The 21,472-nt window shown below is 41.0% G+C and overlaps 1 protein-coding gene across 2 annotated transcripts; it reads right to left on the reverse strand.

Moving 5' to 3' along the window:
- Nucleotides 1–5,166: 5,166 nt before the first annotated feature.
- On the reverse strand, nucleotides 5,167–17,196 carry LOC109872758 (NHL repeat-containing protein 3). Of its 2 annotated transcripts, none has more exons than XM_031807477.1 (7): nucleotides 16,891–17,196; nucleotides 11,836–11,991; nucleotides 11,474–11,624; nucleotides 8,162–8,362; nucleotides 7,814–7,905; nucleotides 6,673–6,785; nucleotides 5,167–6,529 (listed from the first exon to the last, which is right to left on the reverse strand). In XM_031807477.1, the coding sequence occupies exons 1-7, from the start codon at nucleotides 17,086–17,088 to the stop codon at nucleotides 6,274–6,276; spliced, it is 1,167 nt and encodes a 388-aa protein (XP_031663337.1). In that variant the 5' UTR covers nucleotides 17,089–17,196; the 3' UTR covers nucleotides 5,167–6,273. The 2 variants fall into 2 exon arrangements, with proteins under 2 accessions (XP_031663337.1, XP_020319661.1); XM_020464072.2 differs by having other exon boundaries at nucleotides 16,532–17,168.
- Between the last annotated feature and the right edge of the window lie 4,276 nt (nucleotides 17,197–21,472).

Here is a 21,472-nt window from a genome sequence, read left to right on the forward strand (position 1 = left end):
ATTTTTAAACAGTGGTTGGGTTGGAGGAAGGGAGATGCTCAACTCGGCGGAAAAATCTGTCTCTCTCCAGCAGTTGGCGTTAAAGTCAATGAGTATCGAATTTGGTCAACAACAAAAATGAATGGCTTATTTGCTACATGAGGTTTCTTCGATCAAATAGGAGTTTCGTAATGCTTAAATTGTTACGAGTGTACTAATATAAATGTAACGACCCTGTGTTTATAAGCGCGGATATCGACTCCACAGCAAAAGCTTGCTCGAGCGGTGGACTCGATATCCGCGTTTATAAGCACAGGGTCGTTACACTAATCCTTTCAAAGAGCGCGTCCTCGCGCTAGCTTGCGACTCTACGTCTCACAGGAACGCGCTCACCGGTCAAGCACACGCACTGTCGTGGATGCAAGGTCCGATCCCACTTCTGACACCAGTGTATTGAAACACTCTCCACTCACAGGATTCTGTGTTAGGCACTATAGCCGTTACCATATATGTGATTGAATATTATCTGCTGTTCGCTTGTGTGGATGTATGTGTTATGCAACATAGCTGACTTGAGACATTGTTAACAGTTTCAGGGCCATGGGTCTTTCTCATGATGGAAAAATACAGAATAGCATTTTTTTTTTTTTTTTTTACCTTTATTTAACCAGGTAGGCAAGTTGAGAACAAGTTCTCATTTACAATTGCGACCTGGCCAAGATAAAGCAAAGCAGTTCGACAGATAAAACGACACAGAGTTACACATGGAGTAAAAACAAACATACAGTCAATAATGCAGTATAAACAAGTCTATATACAATGTGAGCAAATGAGGTGAGAAGGGAGGTAAAGGCAAAAAAAGGCCATGATGGCAAAGTAAATACAATATAGCAAGTAAAATACTGGAATGGTAGTTTTGCAATGGAAGAATGTGCAAAGTAGAAATAAAAAAATAATGGGGTGCAAAGGAGCAAAATAAATAAATAAATAAAAATTAAATACAGTTGGGAAAGAGGTAGTTGTTTGGGCAAAATTTTAGGTGGGCTATGTACAGGTGCAGTAATCTGTGAGCTGCTCTGACAGTTGGTGCTTAAAGCTAGTGAGGGAGATAAGTGTTTCCAGTTTCAGAGATTTTTGTAGTTCGTTCCAGTCATTGGCAGCAGAGAACTGGAAGGAGAGGCGGCCAAAGAAAGAATTGGTCTTGGGGGTGACTAGAGAGATATACCTGCTGGAGCGTGTGCTACAGGTGGGAGATGCTATGGTGACCAGCGAGCTGAGATAAGGGGGGACTTTACCTAGCAGGGTCTTGTAGATGACATGGAGCCAGTGGGTTTGGCGACGAGTATGAAGCGAGGGCCAGCCAACGAGAGCGTACAGGTCGCAATGGTGGGTAGTATATGGGGCTTTGGTGATAAAACGGATTGCACTGTGATAGACTGCATCCAATTTGTTGAGTAGGGTATTGGAGGCTATTTTGTAAATGACATCGCCAAAGTCGAGGATTGGTAGGATGGTCAGTTTTACAAGGGTATGTTTGGCAGCATGAGTGAAGGATGCTTTGTTGCGAAATAGGAAGCCAATTCTAGATTTAACTTTGGATTGGAGATGTTTGATATGGGTCTGGAAGGAGAGTTTACAGTCTAACCAGACACCTAAGTATTTGTAGTTGTCCACGTATTCTAAGTCAGAGCCGTCCAGAGTAGTGATGTTGGACAGGCGGGTAGGTGCAGCATGAAGACAGGAACTGTGCAATGAGTTGGGGGGGGCACATTCAGAACGTAGTGTTGCGAGAACAAACAGTCTTTTGTTAGATAACAGGAGCCAGGTGCCTGATAACTGTATATTCTACACAGCTACAACGACTGACCGCTGAAGCGCTTAGTGGGCTGGGACCAGTCTCTGCGCCAACAATCAATGATAGGCTGGGTGAGTCTTAACCACGCCCAGTCTCTACTCTGACAGGCCGGCTCGGAAGCAGGAACTACTTCTGTCATCAGAGTATATTATAATATCTTTGTCAGGAACAAGTCAGTTCTCTGTTTGTCCTGCGAGGTGGGACAGAGAGCCCGCATATACAAAAATTGCATTTACCACTTATTGCTTAGCTAATAAAAAATACATAGCATACAATCGGTGACTCAGTGTCATATTTATCCTGATACCAGATTCGAATTGACGCAACCCTAACACTACGGCATTGAGGAGTACACCACATCAGTCATTGGCTTCATCAGTATTTACGTACCCAAACCAGATGAATTACAAAGACGTGTACTGCGAGCATGCGCTGACCAACTGGCATTTTCAACCTCTCCCTGTCTGAGTCTGTAATACCAACATGGGCACAGACCATCATAGTGCCTAAGAACACTAAGGTAGCCTGCCTAAACGACTACCAACCGGTAGCACTCACGTCTGTAGCCATGAAGTGCTTCGAAAGGCTGGTCATGGCTCAAATCAACACCATTATCCCAGAAACCCTAGACCCACTCCAATTTGCATACCACCCCAACAGATCAACAGATGATGCAATCTCTATTGCACTCCACACTGGCCTTTCCCACCTGGACAAAAGGAACACCTATATGAATCAAATCAAATGTATTTATAAATGAGAATGCTATTCATACATACCCCAACCAGAAGCCATGGATTACAGGCAACATCTGCACAGAGCTAAAGGCTAGAGCTGCCGCGTTCAAGCGGGACTCTAACCCGGAAGCTTCTAAGAAATCCCGCTATGACCTCCGACTAACCATCAAACAGGACGAAGATCGAATCGTATTACGCCGGCTCTGACGCTCGTCGCATGTGGCAGGGCTTGCAAACCATTACAGACTACAAAGGGAAGCACAGCCGAGAGCTGTCCAGTGACAAGAGCTAAACTTTTTCTATGCTCGCTTTCGAGGCAAATAACACTGAAACATGCATGAGAGCACCAGCTGTTCCGGAACACTGTGTGATCACACTCTCTGCAGCCAATGTGATTAAGACCTTTAAACAGGTCAACAATAACAAAGCCGCAGGGCCAGACGGATTACCAGGACGTGTACTGCGAGCATGCGCTGACCAACTGGCAAGTGTCTTCCCTTACCTTTTAAACCTCTCCCTGTCTGAGTCTGTAATACCAACATGTTTTCAGCAGACCACCATAGTCCCTGTGCCCAAGAACAAACCTGTTAAGGCTACCCCCCTACTTTTAATAATGACATATCAGGCAATTTCCGGCCAACCGTTCCCCTAGCGGGATGTATGTCCTAGACAGGCTAAGGTAACCTGCCTAAACGACTCCTGACCCATAGCACTCACGTCTATAGCCATGAAGTGCTATGAAAGGCTGATCATGGCTCACATCAACACCATTATCCCAGAAACCCTAGACCCACTCTAATTTGCATACCACCCAAACAGATCCACAGATGATGCAATCTCTATTGCACTCCACACTACCCTTTCCCACCTGGGAAACAAGCACCTACAGTTGAAGTTGGAAGTAACATACACCTTAGCCAAATACATTTAAACTCAGTTTTTCACAATTCCTGACATTTAAGTCAAGCAAAAATTCCCTGTAAATTTAAATTGTTTAACTTAGGTCAAATGTTTCAGGTTGCCTTCCACAATCTTCCCACAATAAGTTGGGTGAATTTTGGCCCATTCCTCCTGACAGAGCTGGTGTAACTGAGTCAGGTTTGTAGGCCTCCTTGCTCGCCCACACTTATTCAGTTCTGCCCACAAATTGTCTATAGGATTGAGGTCAGGGCTTTGTGATGGCCACTCCAATACCTTGACTTTGTTGTACCAAAGTACATTCATCTCTAGGAGACAGAACATGTCTCCTTCCTGAGCGGTATGAAGGCTGCGTGGTCGCATGGTGTTTATACTTGCGTACTATTGTTTGTACAGATGAACTTGGTACCTTTAGTCATTTGGAAATTGCTCCCAAGGATGAACCAGACTTGTGGGGGTCTACAATTTTCTTTCTGAGGTCTTGGCGATTTCTTTTCATTTTCCCATGATGTCAAGCAAAGAGGCACTGAGTTTGAAGGTAGGCCTTGAAATACATCCACAGGTACACCTCCAATTGACAAAAATTATGTCAATTACCCTATCAGAAGCTTCTAAAGCCATTACATCATTTTCTGGAATTTTCCAAGCTCTTTAAAAAGCACAGTCAACTTAGTGTATGTAAACTTCTGACCCACTGGAATTGTGATAACAGTGAATTATAAATTAAATAATCTGTATGTAAATAATTGTTGGAAAAATGACTTGTGTCATGCACAAAGTAGATGTCCTAACTGACTTGGCAAAACTATAGTTTGATAATAAGACATTTGTGGAGTGGTTGAAAAACTAGTTTAAATGACTCTTACATGCTGACCAGACACATCGCGTGCGCGAGCGTCGCAAAATAAATTTAGAAATCCATGTTATTCAATTATTGCATCCACACTGCTCGCGAGCGTATATGACGACAAAGGCTAAAATAGAACTCATTCCTATTTCTGACGGAGATTGCGCTGCAAGTCCTGCCTCTCCCATCTCCTCATTGGTTTATAGAAGCAGGTACCCACGTGCCATCTCCTCATTGGTTATACCCACGTGGGTGATTGAAAGACAAACTGTTTTGCCGGAAGTCGTGGTAATACAATGAAAGTTTAGATGCGATCACCATATAAATTAAACAATGAAAAAGCCTGGGAAGAGAGATGACTAGAAACGATTCGGTTGGCCGTTTTGTGTGTGGATTAATTGTCGGAGTAGAGTTCCTTGTGCATTTAAGGTAAAAGAACACCTCAATGTTTATATCCCAGGACAAATTAGCTAGCAATTGCAAGCTAGCTAAATAGGACAAATGAACGTGTGATTTCTAACAGCATTTTGTTTGCAATTGCTGTGGATTGATAATCTAATTACATTTGTCACTCAGACTGTAATTCCTGTTTTTGGTCTGTTTTTCTTTGCCTTGCTATTTTCAGAATCCCTTTACATGAAGGGGTTGTGGATTCATCAGTGAAGACTGCTGAGGACAGCTCATAATAATGTTTTGGATACCATTCCATTCACTCTATTGCAGCCATTACACTCCACTCCAGAAATTATTATGAGCCGTCCTCCCCTGGTATTCATGCATCAAAATAATGACAGACTAAAGCCAGGGGAAGCTATATCACTATGACAAAATTGGTTTTCAAAAAGTTTATTTAGATCTTATTTCTGTCAATCTTTACCCTTGAAAATTAAAGAATAACAAGCAACATAAAAATGGAAAATTCAATGTACATTCAATGATGCAGAGCATGACTAAGATATGGCACTAATAAAAAGCAGCAGAAACAAATCACAGTATATTCATACAATCAAATTTAACAAAATATGCATATGACCATAAACAATATTCAGGAGCAAGCAATGTAAACATTTCCCCATAAAATATTTGTTCCCCAGGGTAAAAACACACAAAAATACAGGACTTGTAATCCCAATGAAACCATATTATGCTTTGCATTGAAAGCTTATGTTATACACTTTCAATGCTAAACCACACATTTCATATATCACGACACTAGCGGATGACACCGAACCCTTTCAAATCTAATCTGAATAGCACTGGTCATATTACTGTGATCAAACATACTGCAAGTAAGAAAACAAGTTTCTCACTTGATAGTAGTAGTACCTCATACAGCACAAGTCACTTTGACGCTTTTAAAACATAGCTGCCTTAAAGAATTTCAAATTATGGTTCTTACAACATTTCTTTCATGCAATTAAGTAATAGGATCATGAGGTTTGGTTAACATCAAGCCGCTAACGTAAGTGACCAGTGAGATTGGTTAGTTGGACATGCAATACTTTTCTATACCTCCATAAGAACTAAACAGTAAACATAGAGCTGGCTAAGAGTTCCTGATTGGCGTAGCACGTTACATACAAAGGACTTTATACCTTAGTGAGCCTGGGGTAAATAATTATTCAAATGAGCAGTATGGGGAGAAAATGGCATCTTTGATTTGTCCAATAAGCGGCCTGGCTCATTTGAATCTATTTAAATATACATGTTAACTTCTCATCAAAAGATTATAGTCGTGGTCCAGACCAACTACATTGCAGACATTGCACTGCATCAGCCAGTGGTTCTGTGCCCAGATCATAGACTGCACAGTCGGGCATCAGATTGCTTTCATATGATGTGGTTAACTGATATGTTAAACACCAATCCAGGCGTTCTGAGATCTGTCATGTGTCTGCAATGTTGTCCGCCTGGAACACGGCCTATAATAGAGTGCATCAACCATCCTGCAGGAAGCCAGTACCCAGGCTGAATGGGGTAAACTTCTGAGCCTGCTGTGCACCAATCTCAGCCACATACAGAGCCCCCGTCTTCAGGTCCAGGTCCACTAGGTGGGGCTTGACGTCTTCAGCCAATTGGATGACACTGACCACCTGGCACTGACCAATCACACCCACAGGTGGAGCCTCCAGTAGGGAGATCTGATTGGTGTTCAGCTGCACCACCACAAAGTACTTCTGGTCTGGTGTCAACCTATGGGGATAATTAATTACACGGAGTGTACATAACATTAAGGAAATCTTCCTAATATTGAGTTGCAGTTAGCAAAACCAGTGTGTCCATGAAAGATAACAAAATAAGACTGACAGGTAAATGTTGGGACTATCACTACCAACCTCACAGAGTAGGGTGCATCCTCATTGAAACAGCTTCCCCATGTTCCAAGCCAGTCTCCAGTCACAGAATTAAACACCTGGATTCGCTTGTTTCCTCTGTCAGCAACCCACACCTACGCAACACCACAGCACACACTTACCACAAAATCCAAAGCTTACCATAAACCTAGCAGTGTGATTTAATTTGAAACTTTTCTTAAATAATATGCATTATAAAGAGGAGACTACACAGAGTGTATAAGACATTAGAAACACCTTCCTAATATTGAGTTGCACCCACTTTTCCCCTTAGAACAGCCTCAATTTGTCGGGGGATGGACTATAAGGCATCGAAAACGTTACACAGGGATGCTGGCCCATGTTGACTCCAATGCATCCCACAGTTGTATCAAGTTGGACAGATGTTCTTTGGGCGGTGGACCATTCTTGATACACACAGGAAACTGTTGAGTGTGAAAAACCCTGTAGCATTGCAGTTCTTGACACACAAACCGGTGTGCCTGGCACCTACCACCATACCTCGTTCAAAGGCACTTAAATCTTTTGTCTTGCCCATTCAACCTCTGAATGGCACACATCCATGTCTCAAGGCTTAAAACTCCTCCTTTAACCTGTCTCCTCCCCGTCATCTATACTGATTGAAGTGGATTTAACAGATGACATCTATAAGGTATCATAGCTTTCACCTGGTCAGTCGGTGTTAGGTTAGGTGTTCCTAATGTTTTGTGCACTCAGTGTATTTATGTAATGCCCAGCTTACAAACTCTACTTAAATTAATCGCCTCCTTATTTATTTTATTTCACTAGGCAAGTCAGTTAAGAACAAATTCTTTTTTACAATGACGGCCTACCCCGGCCAAACCAGGACGACGTTGGGCCAACTGTGCGCTGCCCTATGGGACTCCCAATCACAGCCGGGTGTGATGAAGCCTGGATTCGAACCAGGGACTGCAGTGACACCTCGTGCACTGAGATGCAGTGTCTTAGTGAGATGAGACTTGGATTTCAGCTTGTGAAGCATTTCAACCACGAGATGCCTGCTTAGACATCACTTCACAATATTGGACAATAAGGTTTTGAACTTGAAGTTGTCTTCAACACAGCACTGCTTGTACAGCAGAGTCCTGCACAATGTACCTACCCTTTGATAGTTATCTACTGCCACACTATGGGGGATGTAGAACTGTGCAAGGCCCTGGCCCTTCTCTCCATGCATCCATTGCACTTCCAGGTCTATTGAGAAACCATATAGAGGTTATAACATGGATCACACCATGGCTATAGCATTATGTTATTTCAATGGGTAGTATCACCATTTTCTATGAATGGCCATACAAATAGAATTACCAGAACTTTAATGGGAATGTCCGTTCTAGAAATTATATTTTGGCATTTTGGAAGTGTGGCTCTGGCATAGAACATAATGTTATAACCACAGAATGACATAAAACTTATTCTAGGCTCTCTGTGGTTATAATGTCACCATCACCTCTGGACAGTTTGATGAGGCGGTTGTTAATCCCTCCGTCCCCGTCCACTATGTAGATCTCCCCAGAGCTGTGGACAAAGATTTCAGCGGGCTGGTCAAACTGGAGCGGGTTGACCCCAGAGCCGGCTTCCCCCATTGAGCCCAGGACCTGGAGCAGCTTGCCCGAGGGAGAGTACTGCTTAATGGAGTGACCATACGGGCCTACAACAGATTGGATAGGAAAGATACAGTAGTCACTCAAAACACTGAGACTACAGCAGCGTTCTAAGCAATGAGACAGCAGACAGGTCAAGGAGGCTCATATTTTGGGAAATAGATGAGTGATGAGGTTGTGTAAAAACTTTTCTATTAGGCAAGGCACTTTAGCTGGATCCAATGTTTATCAGCCAGATGTGTGTATGACTAACAAAGTAAATACACCGTATTTTGTCAATACTAAAGTGTTTAGTACATAGAATACGTTCACAATAGGGCTTGTTTCAGTTCTGTTGCAAAATGTTGTCCGTTGCGTGTCCTAATGAACACGACCCAGGGCCCGGTTTCCCAAAAGCATCTTAAAAAACATCTGCCTTTAAAAAGCAGCAAATCCCTTTGAAAATGACCTGCGTGGCATCGATATGAGTCAGAAACAGTTATTTTAGAGTCAAAATGGACTACAAAGTGTAAATAGGATGATTTTGGCCATGAAGTCAGTCTGGTCTAAAACAGAGTTTGGAATATCTGTGTGTCACACTAGGTAAATTAAGGTTAGGTTTTGATTTGACGATGTCCATTTGCCCACTAACACAGGGTGAAGATCTGCGGTGATTGCTCTCTATCCAATAGCATAGTCAGTGAGACAGATCTGCCCAGCAGCTCCGACTGTTTACATAAGACAACACTTCGCAAATGTTTTTACTTGAGAAATACTGCACCAAACACCTTAGTTAGATGTAAAATTTTGCATCTAAAACATCCTCGGCCAAAATGTAAAAATGTATTACAGATTTCATGAGTTCATATATTAATTCTGGGGAATTTGAGGAAGTGAAATTGGCTTCTGCATCTAGTGTCTCATAGGGAACAAACTTCATTAACCAAATGCGGAATCAGTCAAGAAACACACCTCTAAGACTGAAATCTAGTTTTCTAATGAGCAATAGAAAAACACGTGCCAATCGGCCTGTTCAGTGGCTCTTTATGACTAAATTCATCGTTAGAACCTTCGTATGACCATCATTAAATCTCTTGAGTGGTTTCCCAAAACCAGCGTTAACGTTGCACTTGAAAACACTCGTAATCTGAACCCTACATCAGACCACTTGTAGAACAGCAAAGTGCTTTGTTAGATGCTTTTATGCCCTCCCGCGTCACATACACAGAAGAGCTCTGCTAAACATAGCATGGTTTATCCTTCTCTCTGTGACCTCAATAACTTCAGAACAAAGTTGACTACATATAAAGTTGCCAATGTCTTTTCAATTGATACAAACAAGCAACATATACAAATATGATTCAAATAAAAACCGAGATGACTGCATTAAAAGATTGAACATAATTTACTTGTTTATCAACTGAGTTCTATTTGCTACTTGTAAGCTACGATCTGTAATTTGTCCAAAAATATTAATGGCGCAGCCGAACATGTGCGCAACGTGCAAAATCTGTGATTTAGAGCATTTGTATTGGGTAAGCATTAGAATATTTGCAGCCGTAGATGGTAATATCTCTATAGGAGCTGATACGGCATCAGTATTGTGAAATACAGCGTATTCGGAAAGTATTCAGACCACTTCACTTTTTCCACATTTTGTTACATTACAGCTTTATTCATCAATCTACACACAATACCCCATAAAAAAAAAGCAAAAACAGGTAAAAAAAAAGAAAAAAACGGAAATATCTCACTTACATAAGTATTCAGACCCTTCTCTTAGTACTTTGTTAAAGCCCCCTTGGCAGTGATTACAGCCTCAAGTCTTCTCGGGTATGACGCTACAAGCTTGGCACACCTATATTTGGGGAGTTTCTCCAATTCTTCTCTGCAGATCATCTCAAGCTCTGTCAGGTTTGATGGGGAGCGTCGCTACACAGCTATTTTTAGGTTCTCTCCAGACATGTTTGATCGGGTTGAAGTCCGGGCTATGGCGGGGCCACTCTAAGACATTCAGAGACTTGTCCCGAAGCCACTCCAGTGTTGTTTTGGCTGTGTGCTTAGGTTCATTGTCCTGTTGGAAGGTGAACCTTCGCCACAGTCTGAGGTCCTGAGCAGGTTTTCATCAAGGATCTCTGTACGTTGCTCCGTCCATCCTTGCCATCGATCCTGACTAGTCTCCCAGTCCCTGCAGCTGACAAACATCCCCACAGCATGATGCTGCCACCACGCTTCACCGTAGTCATGGTGCCAGGTTTTCTCCAGATGTGACGCTTGGCATTCAGGCCAAAGAGTTCTATCTTGAGATGGGAGAACCTATAAGGACAACCATCTCCACAGAGGAACTCTGGAGCTCTTTCAGAGTGACCATCGGGTTCTTGTTTAGGAAGAGTCTTGGCGGTTCCAAACTTCTTCCATTTAAGAATGACGGAGGCCACTGTGTTCTTAGGGACTTTCATTGCCTCAGAGATTTTGGGATTCCCTTCTCCAGATCTGTGCCTCGACAGAATCCTTTCTCGGAGCTCTACGGACAATTCCTTTGACGTCATGGCTTGGTTTTTGCTCTGACATGCACTGTCAACTGTGGTACCTTTATACAGACAGGTGTGTGTGCCTTTCCAAATCATGTCCAATCAATTTAATTTACCACAGGTGGATTCCAATCAAGTTGTAAAAACATTTCAAGGATGATCAATGGAAACAGGATGCACCTGAGCTCAAATTCAAGTATCATAGCAAAGGGTCTGAATACTTATGTACACAAGGTATTTTTTTATATATTTTTATAAATTTGCAGACATTTCTAAAAACCTGTTTTGCTTTGTCATTATGGGATATTGTGTGTAGGTTGATGAGGAACATGTTTTATTTAATCCATTTTAGAATAAGGCTTTAATGTAACAAAATGTGGAAAAAGTGAAGGGGTCTGAATACTGTAATCACAATGTTGAGGAAAGAGCTGAATGAAGCTGATCCGAAAGCAGCACTCCCTTCCTTTCGATCCTATCAGTATCGACACATACTCCAACGACGCACTTAGCAACCGTTCTCTCTTCATGGTGTTTTGGGAAACGTATGATACATCTTCGGCCATTGTAGGAAAGGTGCATCTTTACACTCATAAGCTTAAGTTCCATCTCTATCGGGAAACCGGGCCTAGGTCTGCTGTGAGGCCTCACCGTTTCCTACGTCCGTGACCCACACGGTGGGGTTGGTGGCGGCGTCGGCTAAAAATATCCCATGGGGCATCTCCAGGGTGCTCGTGTTCCAGGCCTGTAGGAACTCTCCGTCTGTTGTGAACACCAGCACCTTTGGAACCGTCTCACCTCTCTGGGACATAGAAGTTTGGTTATTTAATACCTAATAGCCTACATGGTCATCTATTTTGTACAGCACATCTGTACTGAGCACTGTTTTTACAATGACATGTTAATCTTTTTTTTCAAGCCTTGCTTTTTCTTTTCCCTTTGTCTCTTTAAGTTTTGTATCATAACACCACTGGTTTTAAATCAAATACAGGACTTCAAGATAACATACTGACCTGTGCAACATATACCACACCGGCATACTGGTTGACAGCCACTCCAAATACCTCGCCGCTGAAAAGCTCGGGATATTTGGGCCAGTTGATATCCAATTTGTACAGTGGTCGTCCAAGAAGTCTGTAATCTGGTTTTAGGCCAGATGTTTCCGATTGCTGCCAAAGAAACAAAACATTGCCTTATGCATTCTGAAATTATTTGATTAGGGCTAATTATTTTACTGTATTTGATTTAATGTTGATATGGATTGATATGTAATACACTTGCTGGTACAGTGCCTTCAGAAAAAGCAGTCACTCTGATTGACTCTTTCCACATTTTGTTGTGTTACAAGGTGGAATTAGAATTGATTTAATAGTCATTTTTTCATCAACGATCTACACAAAATACTCTAATGTGAAAGTAGAATATATATTTTTTTATACATGTTAGAATTTATGAAAAATAAAAGACTAATATTGATTAAAAAAGTTAAGTCAATACATGTTATAATCACCTTTGGCAGCGATTACAGCTGTGAGTCTTTCTGGGTAAGTCTCTAAGAGCTTTGCGCACCTGGATTGTACAATATTTGTACATTATTCTTTTTAAGTTCTTCAAGCTCTGTCAAGTTGGTTGTTGATCATTGCTAGACAGCCATTTCCAAGACTTGCCATAGATTTTCAAGTCGATTTAAGTCAAAACTGTAACTAGACCTCTCAGCAAAATTCATTGTTGTCTTGGTAAGCAACTCCAGTGTATATTTGGTCTTGAATTTTAGCTTATTGTCCTGCTGGAAGGTGAATTTGTCTCCCAGTGTCTGTTGGAAAGCAGACTGAACCAGGTTTTCCACTAGGATTTTGCCTATGCTTAGCTCTATTCCATTTCTTTTTATCCTCAAAAACTCCCTAGTCCTTGCTGATGACAAGCATACCCATAACATGATACAGCCACCACCATACTTGAAAATATGAAGAAAGGTACTCAGTGATGTGTTGTATTTGCCCCAAAGATAACACTTTGTATTCAGGACATTACTTTTTTTGCAGTTTTACTTAAGTGCATTATTGCAAATAGGATGCATGATTTGGAATATGTTTTATTCTGTACAGGCTTCGTTCTTTTCAAGCTGTCATTTAGGTTAGTATGGAGTAACTACAATCCTCAGTTCTCTCTTATCAGTCATTAAACTCTGTAACTGTTTTAAAGTCACCATTGGCCTCATGGAGAAATCCCTGAGCGGTTTCCTTCCTCTCTGGCAACTGCGTTAGGAAGGACGCCTGTATCTTTGTAGTGTCTGGATGCATTGCTACACCATCCAAAGTGTAATTAATAACTTCACCATGTTCAAAGGGATATTCAATGTTTGCCTTTCTTTTACCAATAGGTGCCCATCTTTGTGAGGCATTTGGAAACCTCCCTGGTCTTTGTGGTTGACTCATTGCTTGAAATTCACTGCTTGACTGAGGGAACTTCCAGATAATTGTATGTGTGGGGTACAGAGATGAGGTAGTCATTCAAAAAATCATCTTAAACACTATTATTGCACAGAGAGTGAGTCCATACAACTTATTATGTGCCTTGTTAAGCACATTTTTACTTCTGAACTTATCTAGGCTTGCCATTTTAAATGAATTTGTAACAATTTCTAAATACAAGATTCAAATTTGACATTATGGGCAATTGTGTGTAATGACAAAAACAATCTAAAATTAACCCATTTCAAACTCAGGCTGTAACACAACAAAATTTGTAAAAATTCAAGAGGTGTGAATACTTTCTGAAGGCACTGTATGTGCGGGGAGACGCAGACAGATGCATTCCATTGCGGGTAGAAACACAGGTTTTACTGTGTGTTTAAGTACCATATTTATTTTTGTTGTTTTCTATCAGTTGAAACTAAGTGCTGTTGTCTGCCAGTGTTGAATAACAGATAAAGAATCTGTGACACTGTGTGATTCTGTAGCAGCTGATGTTGTGACTTCCTTCAAGCCTCTCAGGCTGGTGTTTAAAGAACGTTCTGTAGTGTGTGGGCCAGACATTTTCTCTACTACTGTTCTGGAGGTGTATCCTTGTTGCATCTTGTAATAAACCGGACAGATTTTTTATTGATATTATCAAAGACCGCTTTCTTTTTTTATTCACCTGAAAATCCACTTTACACATTCCAAGATGAAAAACATATTTATTCAGTTTCATGATGGTTCCCACAAACAAAGTTTCTAAACCCAGAGGCGCAACAAAGCAAAACTTCCGGGGAATGCTTGAGATCAGAACAAGCCGGGGTTTGGGATTTGAGAAGTCAATGACAGAAGTGAAATATTCTTCCTTAGCTGTTAATTATCTAAAAATCTAAAGGAACAGCCTAAATTCGAGCCAATGTCCTAAGTAGCTGAACAAGTTATTACTCCAACCTTGTGAAATTGACACATTTTCATTTTTCAAAAGCAATTTTATATCGAAGAAGTGTCTTTGATTTTTGATGGCCTGCACATTCGCAGTTCGGCGCCAGACAACCTTTAGACCCGATGATGTGTTTCTGTATTAGCTTATCACAGACAGAAGGGGTAACCCAGACACATCACAAGGCTATCAAGCTGAAGCATCTGTTTTCAAAGTTCTCACCACCAAATGTGGTAGTGAGAGGAAGTCCAGTCGCAGGTAGTCGGAGAGGATAGCAACAGGTTAAACTGGGCCGAAATTCTGCATATTTTCTCATTATGAAAAATCTGATTTCAATCAATTTTTCTGTTCCCTAAACTTAAAACTCTGTTCAGAACACAGTGTACTAAGTTTTATGGAGTCAATGCTTTTCCAAAGTTGAAAAGAATTCCGTTGTTTAGGAGCGCAAGGTCGAATTGAGTTTGTGCACAGTTTTCATACTTCACAGGAGGTGTTCCCTAATGGAAATATACAAATACATGCTCAAACCTGCCCACTATGCTTAATTTGCTCCCACTGTCAACGACACAGATTAACTATCTTTGGCTTAGCTAACCAACGTCGCCATAACATCGCCAACAAGCGTGATCGGGGATTTCTATTGGAGAAGCAGTTTCTGCCTATCTTCACAGAGTACCACAGCATCAGTCATAATACCCATAAAACCTAGCGGTCAAACAGGGAAATGGTTCCCATCAAACAAGTGTGTTCACAATACTCCCTTAATAAAAGACCTTCGCTTCAGAAATGAGAAAAAAAGCAGCAATATTACTGTATGTCCATTTTGAGATACTGTAGTCAGTATACACTTCCTCAAAATAGTCAGAATTAATCAAAGATAACTCAAGAAATCTGTCATTAATTTTGACATTTTTTTCAGAAGAGATCTTAGTTGTGCAATTTTACATCTAACTAATATGTTTGGTGCAGTATTTTTCAATAAAGAAATGTGCATGAAAACAAGTCGTCTCTCATTGAATGACAACAGTCTTAATTGAAGAATCCCTACTGTTGACCAATCACAGACAAAGGGGTGTAGACTTCGGCTCTGTACTTCGGCTTGCCACTATAAAAAAATGGGTGCCCAAACAGCCGAAGAAAACTCACCGAAGTCCAAAACGTCACAAAATGTTGTCATAATATATGCACAAACTCTACCAAACGGTTTCTGCTGGAAAGCAAGCGGTCTCCTTCACCCTGCCGTGACGTTTTGATAAACGTTTAAATCTCTCTAGTACAAGGTGATTTATCAATATATTCACTTGTATTTACCCCCCTAAAATGAAATACTAATTAGCTGCTAATGTGGCTATCATAAAGAACCATAAATACCATGATTTGGAAGAGACTGCTGAATTGAGACAAAGGTAAGAATATCTGAATTAACTTTCTAAATATAGTAATGAATAAATTAGCAACATTACTTTAAATTTACAATTCTGTTAACTGTCTTGCTCAAGTTTTAAATTTACATAATACCTGTTAGCAAAGGTGTCAGCTTGAGATGACGTGCAGGAGCTTGTAGGGATTTGTAGTTTTGCATGATGTCTACTTTTATGCTAATTAGCATTTTAGAATTTGAGATTAAATAGAGCTGAATATATTGATAAAAGTCACCTTGTCCGAGAGAGAGATTTACATGGTTATCAAAATGTCACACCGGGGTAAGTCTACACAAAACACAGCCCTTACTTGAAGTGTTACTAAAATCCTCTATGGGTAAAATGAATGCTGGAAAACGATTGGAACCATTTCCCTGTTTGGCCGCAAGGTTTAATGGGTATTATGACACCTCCACTGTGGGGTTTTATACTGTACTGTCTTTGGGCTTGTTCTACATTGCAGCCGACTGATTCATCTCCAAATCATTTTGCACAATAATGAACTACCCATTATTATTTATAGATCAGTCAGTCACCATTTACCCACAGTACATCATGGATTTGATGGCCTCAAATAGGGCCTTTACCACAACCCATCCCGTTGTTCAACTGTTCAGTACAAAGACGTACTGAATGCAGCCCAGTATTTTGACAGGGTATCTTATTAACAGGACAGACAGGAAAGATCCTGTTCTAAAACAGACAGTTTGTTCTTAACAGGGTTTTAAGTGAGAAATAATTGTGTAATCTATGTATTAGGGCACATATGACAAGTAACTATTGATTCTGGCAACCGTTAGCTAACTCAACAAGGGCAAGGAAGGATATGATGCTGACAGTCAGCAAAACAGGTAAGTCAATACCATAAAAACTATTGAAAGGAGCTACGTACCTGTGAATTTATTGAACCATATAATACCACCATAAGCAGAAAAAGTGTCCCCATGGTCGTCACTATTAAACACAAATGATTTCGTCTTTTCATGGGGAAACCTTGAAGGTTAACAATCAAATATATCGGGCGCTTCCACCCAACCTAGCACCTTTGAATCAGACGAAAAGACTAACGCCACTTCCTATTTTGATCACATGACGATGTTCATGGTTGAGGTCACGTGGTCTTGGGTACATTTTGTCTGAGAGGTTTTTTTTTCTCCGTACGTAGCCAGTCTACTAGCTAGAAGTGGTCAAGTCTTTTACATTAGGTCTTGCAAAAATGTCCAAACTACAGTTGTTGAATGGGTTTCTTACCAAGCGACTAACCGCGGTTGCTGTGGAGATATACGTAGAAGTAGAAAAAACGATAACAGAATACCAGGACGAAATTTCCAGTTCAAAGGAGGAGATCAAGCGTTTACGACGGCTGCTTGATTTGGTTTTCAATCCGGAGATAAAATTACATCGATCAGGTTTGTAGCAACTACTGTGTCGAGTCATGGTTTGAAGCATGTAATGTAGGCTACGACCCTAATGGCCAAAATTACCGTTTATCGTGCTATGGTTGCGGCCATGGGGAGAACGTGGGATTGGGAATAACGGTTTCCCAAACATAGTCCCTGTAAACCGAGGTAAAGACAGTTTCAGGTTGGATATTCGACGGATATTCGCCTGTAGTTTTCCTTACGTCCACCAACAGCAGTTAGGGACCATCAACATAGTGGCAAATCAAATGTGTCAAATTTCAATAGCTCTTTAACCATTACTCCTAACACTTTCAAAACTGGTTGTAGCTAACCCGATGGCACAGGCACACATTGCACACCCTTTAGTTTGTTCATTTTCATCTCACATGGTTTTACATTGAAGCCAGTTGAGAACAAGTTCTCATTTACAACTGTGACCTGGCCAAGATAAAGCAAAGCAGTGTGACACAAACAACAACACAGAATTACACATGGAATAAACAAACGTACAGTCAATAACACAATATAAAAGTCTATACAGTGTATGCAAATGAAGTAAGATTAGGGAGGTAAAGCAATAAATAGTCCATAATTTGCGAAATAGTAATTATTTCGCCACTAACACTGGAGTGAGATATGCAGAAGATGAATATGCAAGTAGAGATACTGTGGTGCAAAAGAGCACAAAAAAAAGATGAAAATATATATAAAATATATAGCCATATGGGGATCAGGTAGTTGGATGGGCTATAATACAGATGGGCTACGTACAGGTGCAATGATCTGTAAGCTGCTCTGATAGCTGATGCTTAAAGATAGTGAGGGAGATATGAATCTCCAGCTTCAGTGATATTTGCAATTCGTTCCAATCATTGGCAGCAGAGAAATGGAAGGAAAGGCAGCCAAAGGAGGAATTGGCTTTGGGGGTGACCAGTGAAATTATACCTGCTGGAGCGTGTGCTATGGGTGAGTGCTTTTATGGTGACCAGTGAGCTGAGATAAGGCAGGGCTTTATCTAGCAAGGACTTAGATGACCTGGAGCCAGTGGGTTTGGCGACAAATATGAAGTGAGGGCCAGCCAACAAGAGCATACAGGTCGCAGTGGTGGGTAGTATATGGGGCTTTGGTGACGAAACTGATGGCACTGTGATAGACTGCATCCAATTTGCTGAGTAGAGTGTTGGAGGCTATTTTGTAAATGACATCGCCGAAGTCAAGGATCGGTAGGATAGTCAGTTTTACGAGGGTATGTTTGGCAGCATGGTATGTTTGGCAGCATGAGTGAAGGATGCTTTGTTGCTAATAGGAAGCCGATTCTAGATTTAATTTTGGATTGGAGATGCTTAATATGAGTCTGAAAGGAGAGTTTACAGTCTAACCAGACACCTAGGTATTTGTAGTTGTCCACATATTCTAAGTCAGAACCGTCCAGAGTAGTGATGCTAGGTGGGTGGGCAGATGTTGGGCAGCGATCGGTTGAAGAGCATGTATTTAGTTTTACTTGCATTTAAGAGCAGTTGGAGGTCACGGAAGGAGAGTTGTATGGCATTGAAGTTCGTCGGGAGGTTAGTTAACACAGTGTTCAAAGAAGGGCTAGATGTATACAGAATGGTGTGGTCTGTGTAGAGGTGGATTAGAGAATCACCAGCCGCAAGAGCGACGTCATTGATGTATACAGAGAAAAGAGTCGGCCCGAGAATTGAACCCTGTGGCACTCCCATAGAGACTGGCAGAGGTCCAGACAACAGGCCGTCCCATTTGACATACTGAGCTTATTTAAGATGGTGAGGAAAGCACTTTTAAAGAACAACCAGGCATCCTCTACTGGCGGAATGAGGTCAGTATCTTGCCAGGATACCGGGGCCAGGTCGATTAGAAAGGCCTGCTCGCAGGAGTGTTTTAGGAAGCGTTTGACTGTGATGAGGGGTGGTCGTTTGACTGCGGACCCATTACTGACGCAGGCAGGTTGGTTAGGATGATATCTATGAGGGTGCCCGAGTTTACGGATTTTGGGTTGTACCTTACCTGGTAGGTTCCATGATAATTTGTGAGATTGAGGGCATCTAGCTTAGATTGTAGGATGGCCGGGGTGTTAAGCATATCCCAGTTTAGGTCACCTAACAGTACAACCTCTGAAGATAAATTGGGGGCAATTAATTCACATATGGTGTCCAGGGCGCAGCTGGGGGCTGAGGGGGGGTATGTAAACAAGCGGCAAGAGTGAGAGACTTTTTTCTGGAAAGGTGTAATTTTAAAAGTAGAAGCTCGAACTGTTTGGGCACAGACCTGGATAGCATGACTGAACTCTGCAGGCTGTCTCTGCAGTAGATTGCAACTCCACCCCCTTTTTCAGTTCTGTCTTGGTGGAAAATATATACACGTACATAGGGGCATGTTTTCCTATTATTTTACCACTCAGAATCCAGAATGGAAATGACAATGAGGCCAGCATAGCATGTAATACACCCTTACAACAATCTACTTTTTGATCTTCTTGACTTCTTATCTGGTAAACTGCTACTATGTGTCAAGAAAAGAGCCCCAATTAGGGGTTAGTGTACTCCAGTAAAAAAAGGTCTGGTTTAGATTAAAAACTATTGCCCTGTGTCCCCGTTCATAGGGGCATGAGAGACTAGTCAGTGGTAGAATTGAGTTGGCACTTTATTGGCCCAAACACCCATAGACCCACAAGTATGAGTTTACTCATGGACAGTAATTAGTAATATATATATTTTTTGCATTGATGCATTGTCTTCTAACTGTCCAAGAATAGGATCCAAAGTGTCAGGAAATATTTGTTCCCATAAATCCAAAGGAGGATGTCTCTCCTCATACCTCTGGCACTTTAGTCAGACTGCCAGACTGTGTACCACAGCCAATCGGGGGAGGATACATACAGGTCAACGGTGCCAATTGAATGTCTAGGGGTGTGTCTGTGCCTTTTGGATTACTCTCTCTTTACAGGGAACCCATGTGGTTCAAGTCTGCTCTGCGTATGTCTGAAAGTGACAGAGCCAGCAGACAAGAGTTTTTCACAGTATGTCATAAAAAAGTATTACACTTATGAATGTATGTAAAATGCTAATATGTATTATATTCAGTACAATGGAATAACTAAGACCTGAATTTAATTGCAGCGTGTTCCGATTCCTCCTTCTCTTTCTGTCCAGCAGGGTCAACTAAAAACACTTGGCTGATGGTTCATGCAGATACTGGGGAAGCAATATAGAAATGTATTGACCCCTTAAATGATTTTAATATTAAATGACCCATATCACAACCCTCATACCTCTTCACAAAAATGTACCTAAATCAATTTTGGGAAAAGGATTTTACTCACAAAAGACAAAAGCTTGAGATAGTAGGCAATGCATAAAATAACTATTTTCATCAGAAAAACGTACCCTCAAATGCAATATTGCATTTTGTAAGTTGTCTGCAGGTGTCTTGTTGTGAATACACTCAAATATCAAGTTATTATCAGGTTATGTAAACTGTGTTCTAATACTTAACGTAGAAGGATTTGTCTTAATGTACAGTATATGAAAGTGATGCTATGAAAAGGATTCTTTCATGTTATCAAGCTCACTGTGACCTTCAAATCACTGCCTATTACTGTGATTAAAAAGAGCATATGAAACACTGTTTTTCATGAGGCCTACCTGTGCTCCTTCCTTTAAGCACCTCTGTTTGAACACCTCTTCTGTCCTTGATCCATACCACATACAGCCATTTGCGGATCTTTTCAGTGTCCATGTGAAAGGTCGCGAGGATGGAACATTTTGTTGACTTATTATTATTATTTTTTTTAATACCCATGTAAAATGAAGGCCTGTAAAGCTTACATATTTAGTTCTAATAGCATGATATGAAAGGAGACATCAGAGCGTGCGATATGAAGGTATAGTCAGTGGACATTCTGAACCTTGTTTGAGGTCAGTATGTCACATGACCAAGGAGCTATTGAAATTCTACATTTTGAGAAATTCTTGTAAAACCATGTAAGATGAAAATGGACAAACTAAAGGGTGTGCAATGTGTAGGCCCACTGAGTGGACATTCTGAACCCTGTTTGAAGTCACACATGACCAAGGAGCTATTGAAACTTTAAATTTAAAAGAATTCATGTAAAATCTTGTGAGATGAAAATTGACAAACTAAAGGGTGTGTAAATATAGAAGGGTAGTCAGTGGACATTCGGAACCTTGTTTGAAGTCAGTCAGAAATTTGAATGTAAAAAAAGTTTGTACTTTGTTTACGCTCCCTAACTAATTAAACTTGGAATACAAAATGCAGCTCACATTTCCACATCTTTATTAGCTTTGGAAAGCGAATGAATGTCCAAATCGTGAAAATAAGACCTGTGCAATGTTGTGCGTAATTTTTTCCAACATCACGAGACTTATTTGGAATCTGTGGCTCAAGTGGTT

Source organism: Oncorhynchus kisutch, linkage group LG28 (assembly GCF_002021735.2).
Source record: "Oncorhynchus kisutch isolate 150728-3 linkage group LG28, Okis_V2, whole genome shotgun sequence".
NCBI lineage: Eukaryota > Metazoa > Chordata > Actinopteri > Salmoniformes > Salmonidae > Oncorhynchus > Oncorhynchus kisutch.

What these genes read in the sequence shown, in the direction of transcription:
- LOC109872758 (XM_031807477.1), bottom strand. Translation starts at nt 17,088, where the DNA reads ATGCTTCAAACCATGACTCGACACAGTAGTTGCTACAAACCTGATCGA. An exon ending in CCTCATCAAACTGTCCAGAG is followed by an intron (nt 7,906 to 8,161) that starts GTGATGGTGACA and finishes GTTTCTCAATAG; the next exon opens with ACCTGGAAGTGCAATGGATG. An exon ending in GATGCACCCTACTCTGTGAG is followed by an intron (nt 6,530 to 6,672) that starts GTTGGTAGTGAT and finishes TTATCCCCATAG; the next exon opens with GTTGACACCAGACCAGAAGT.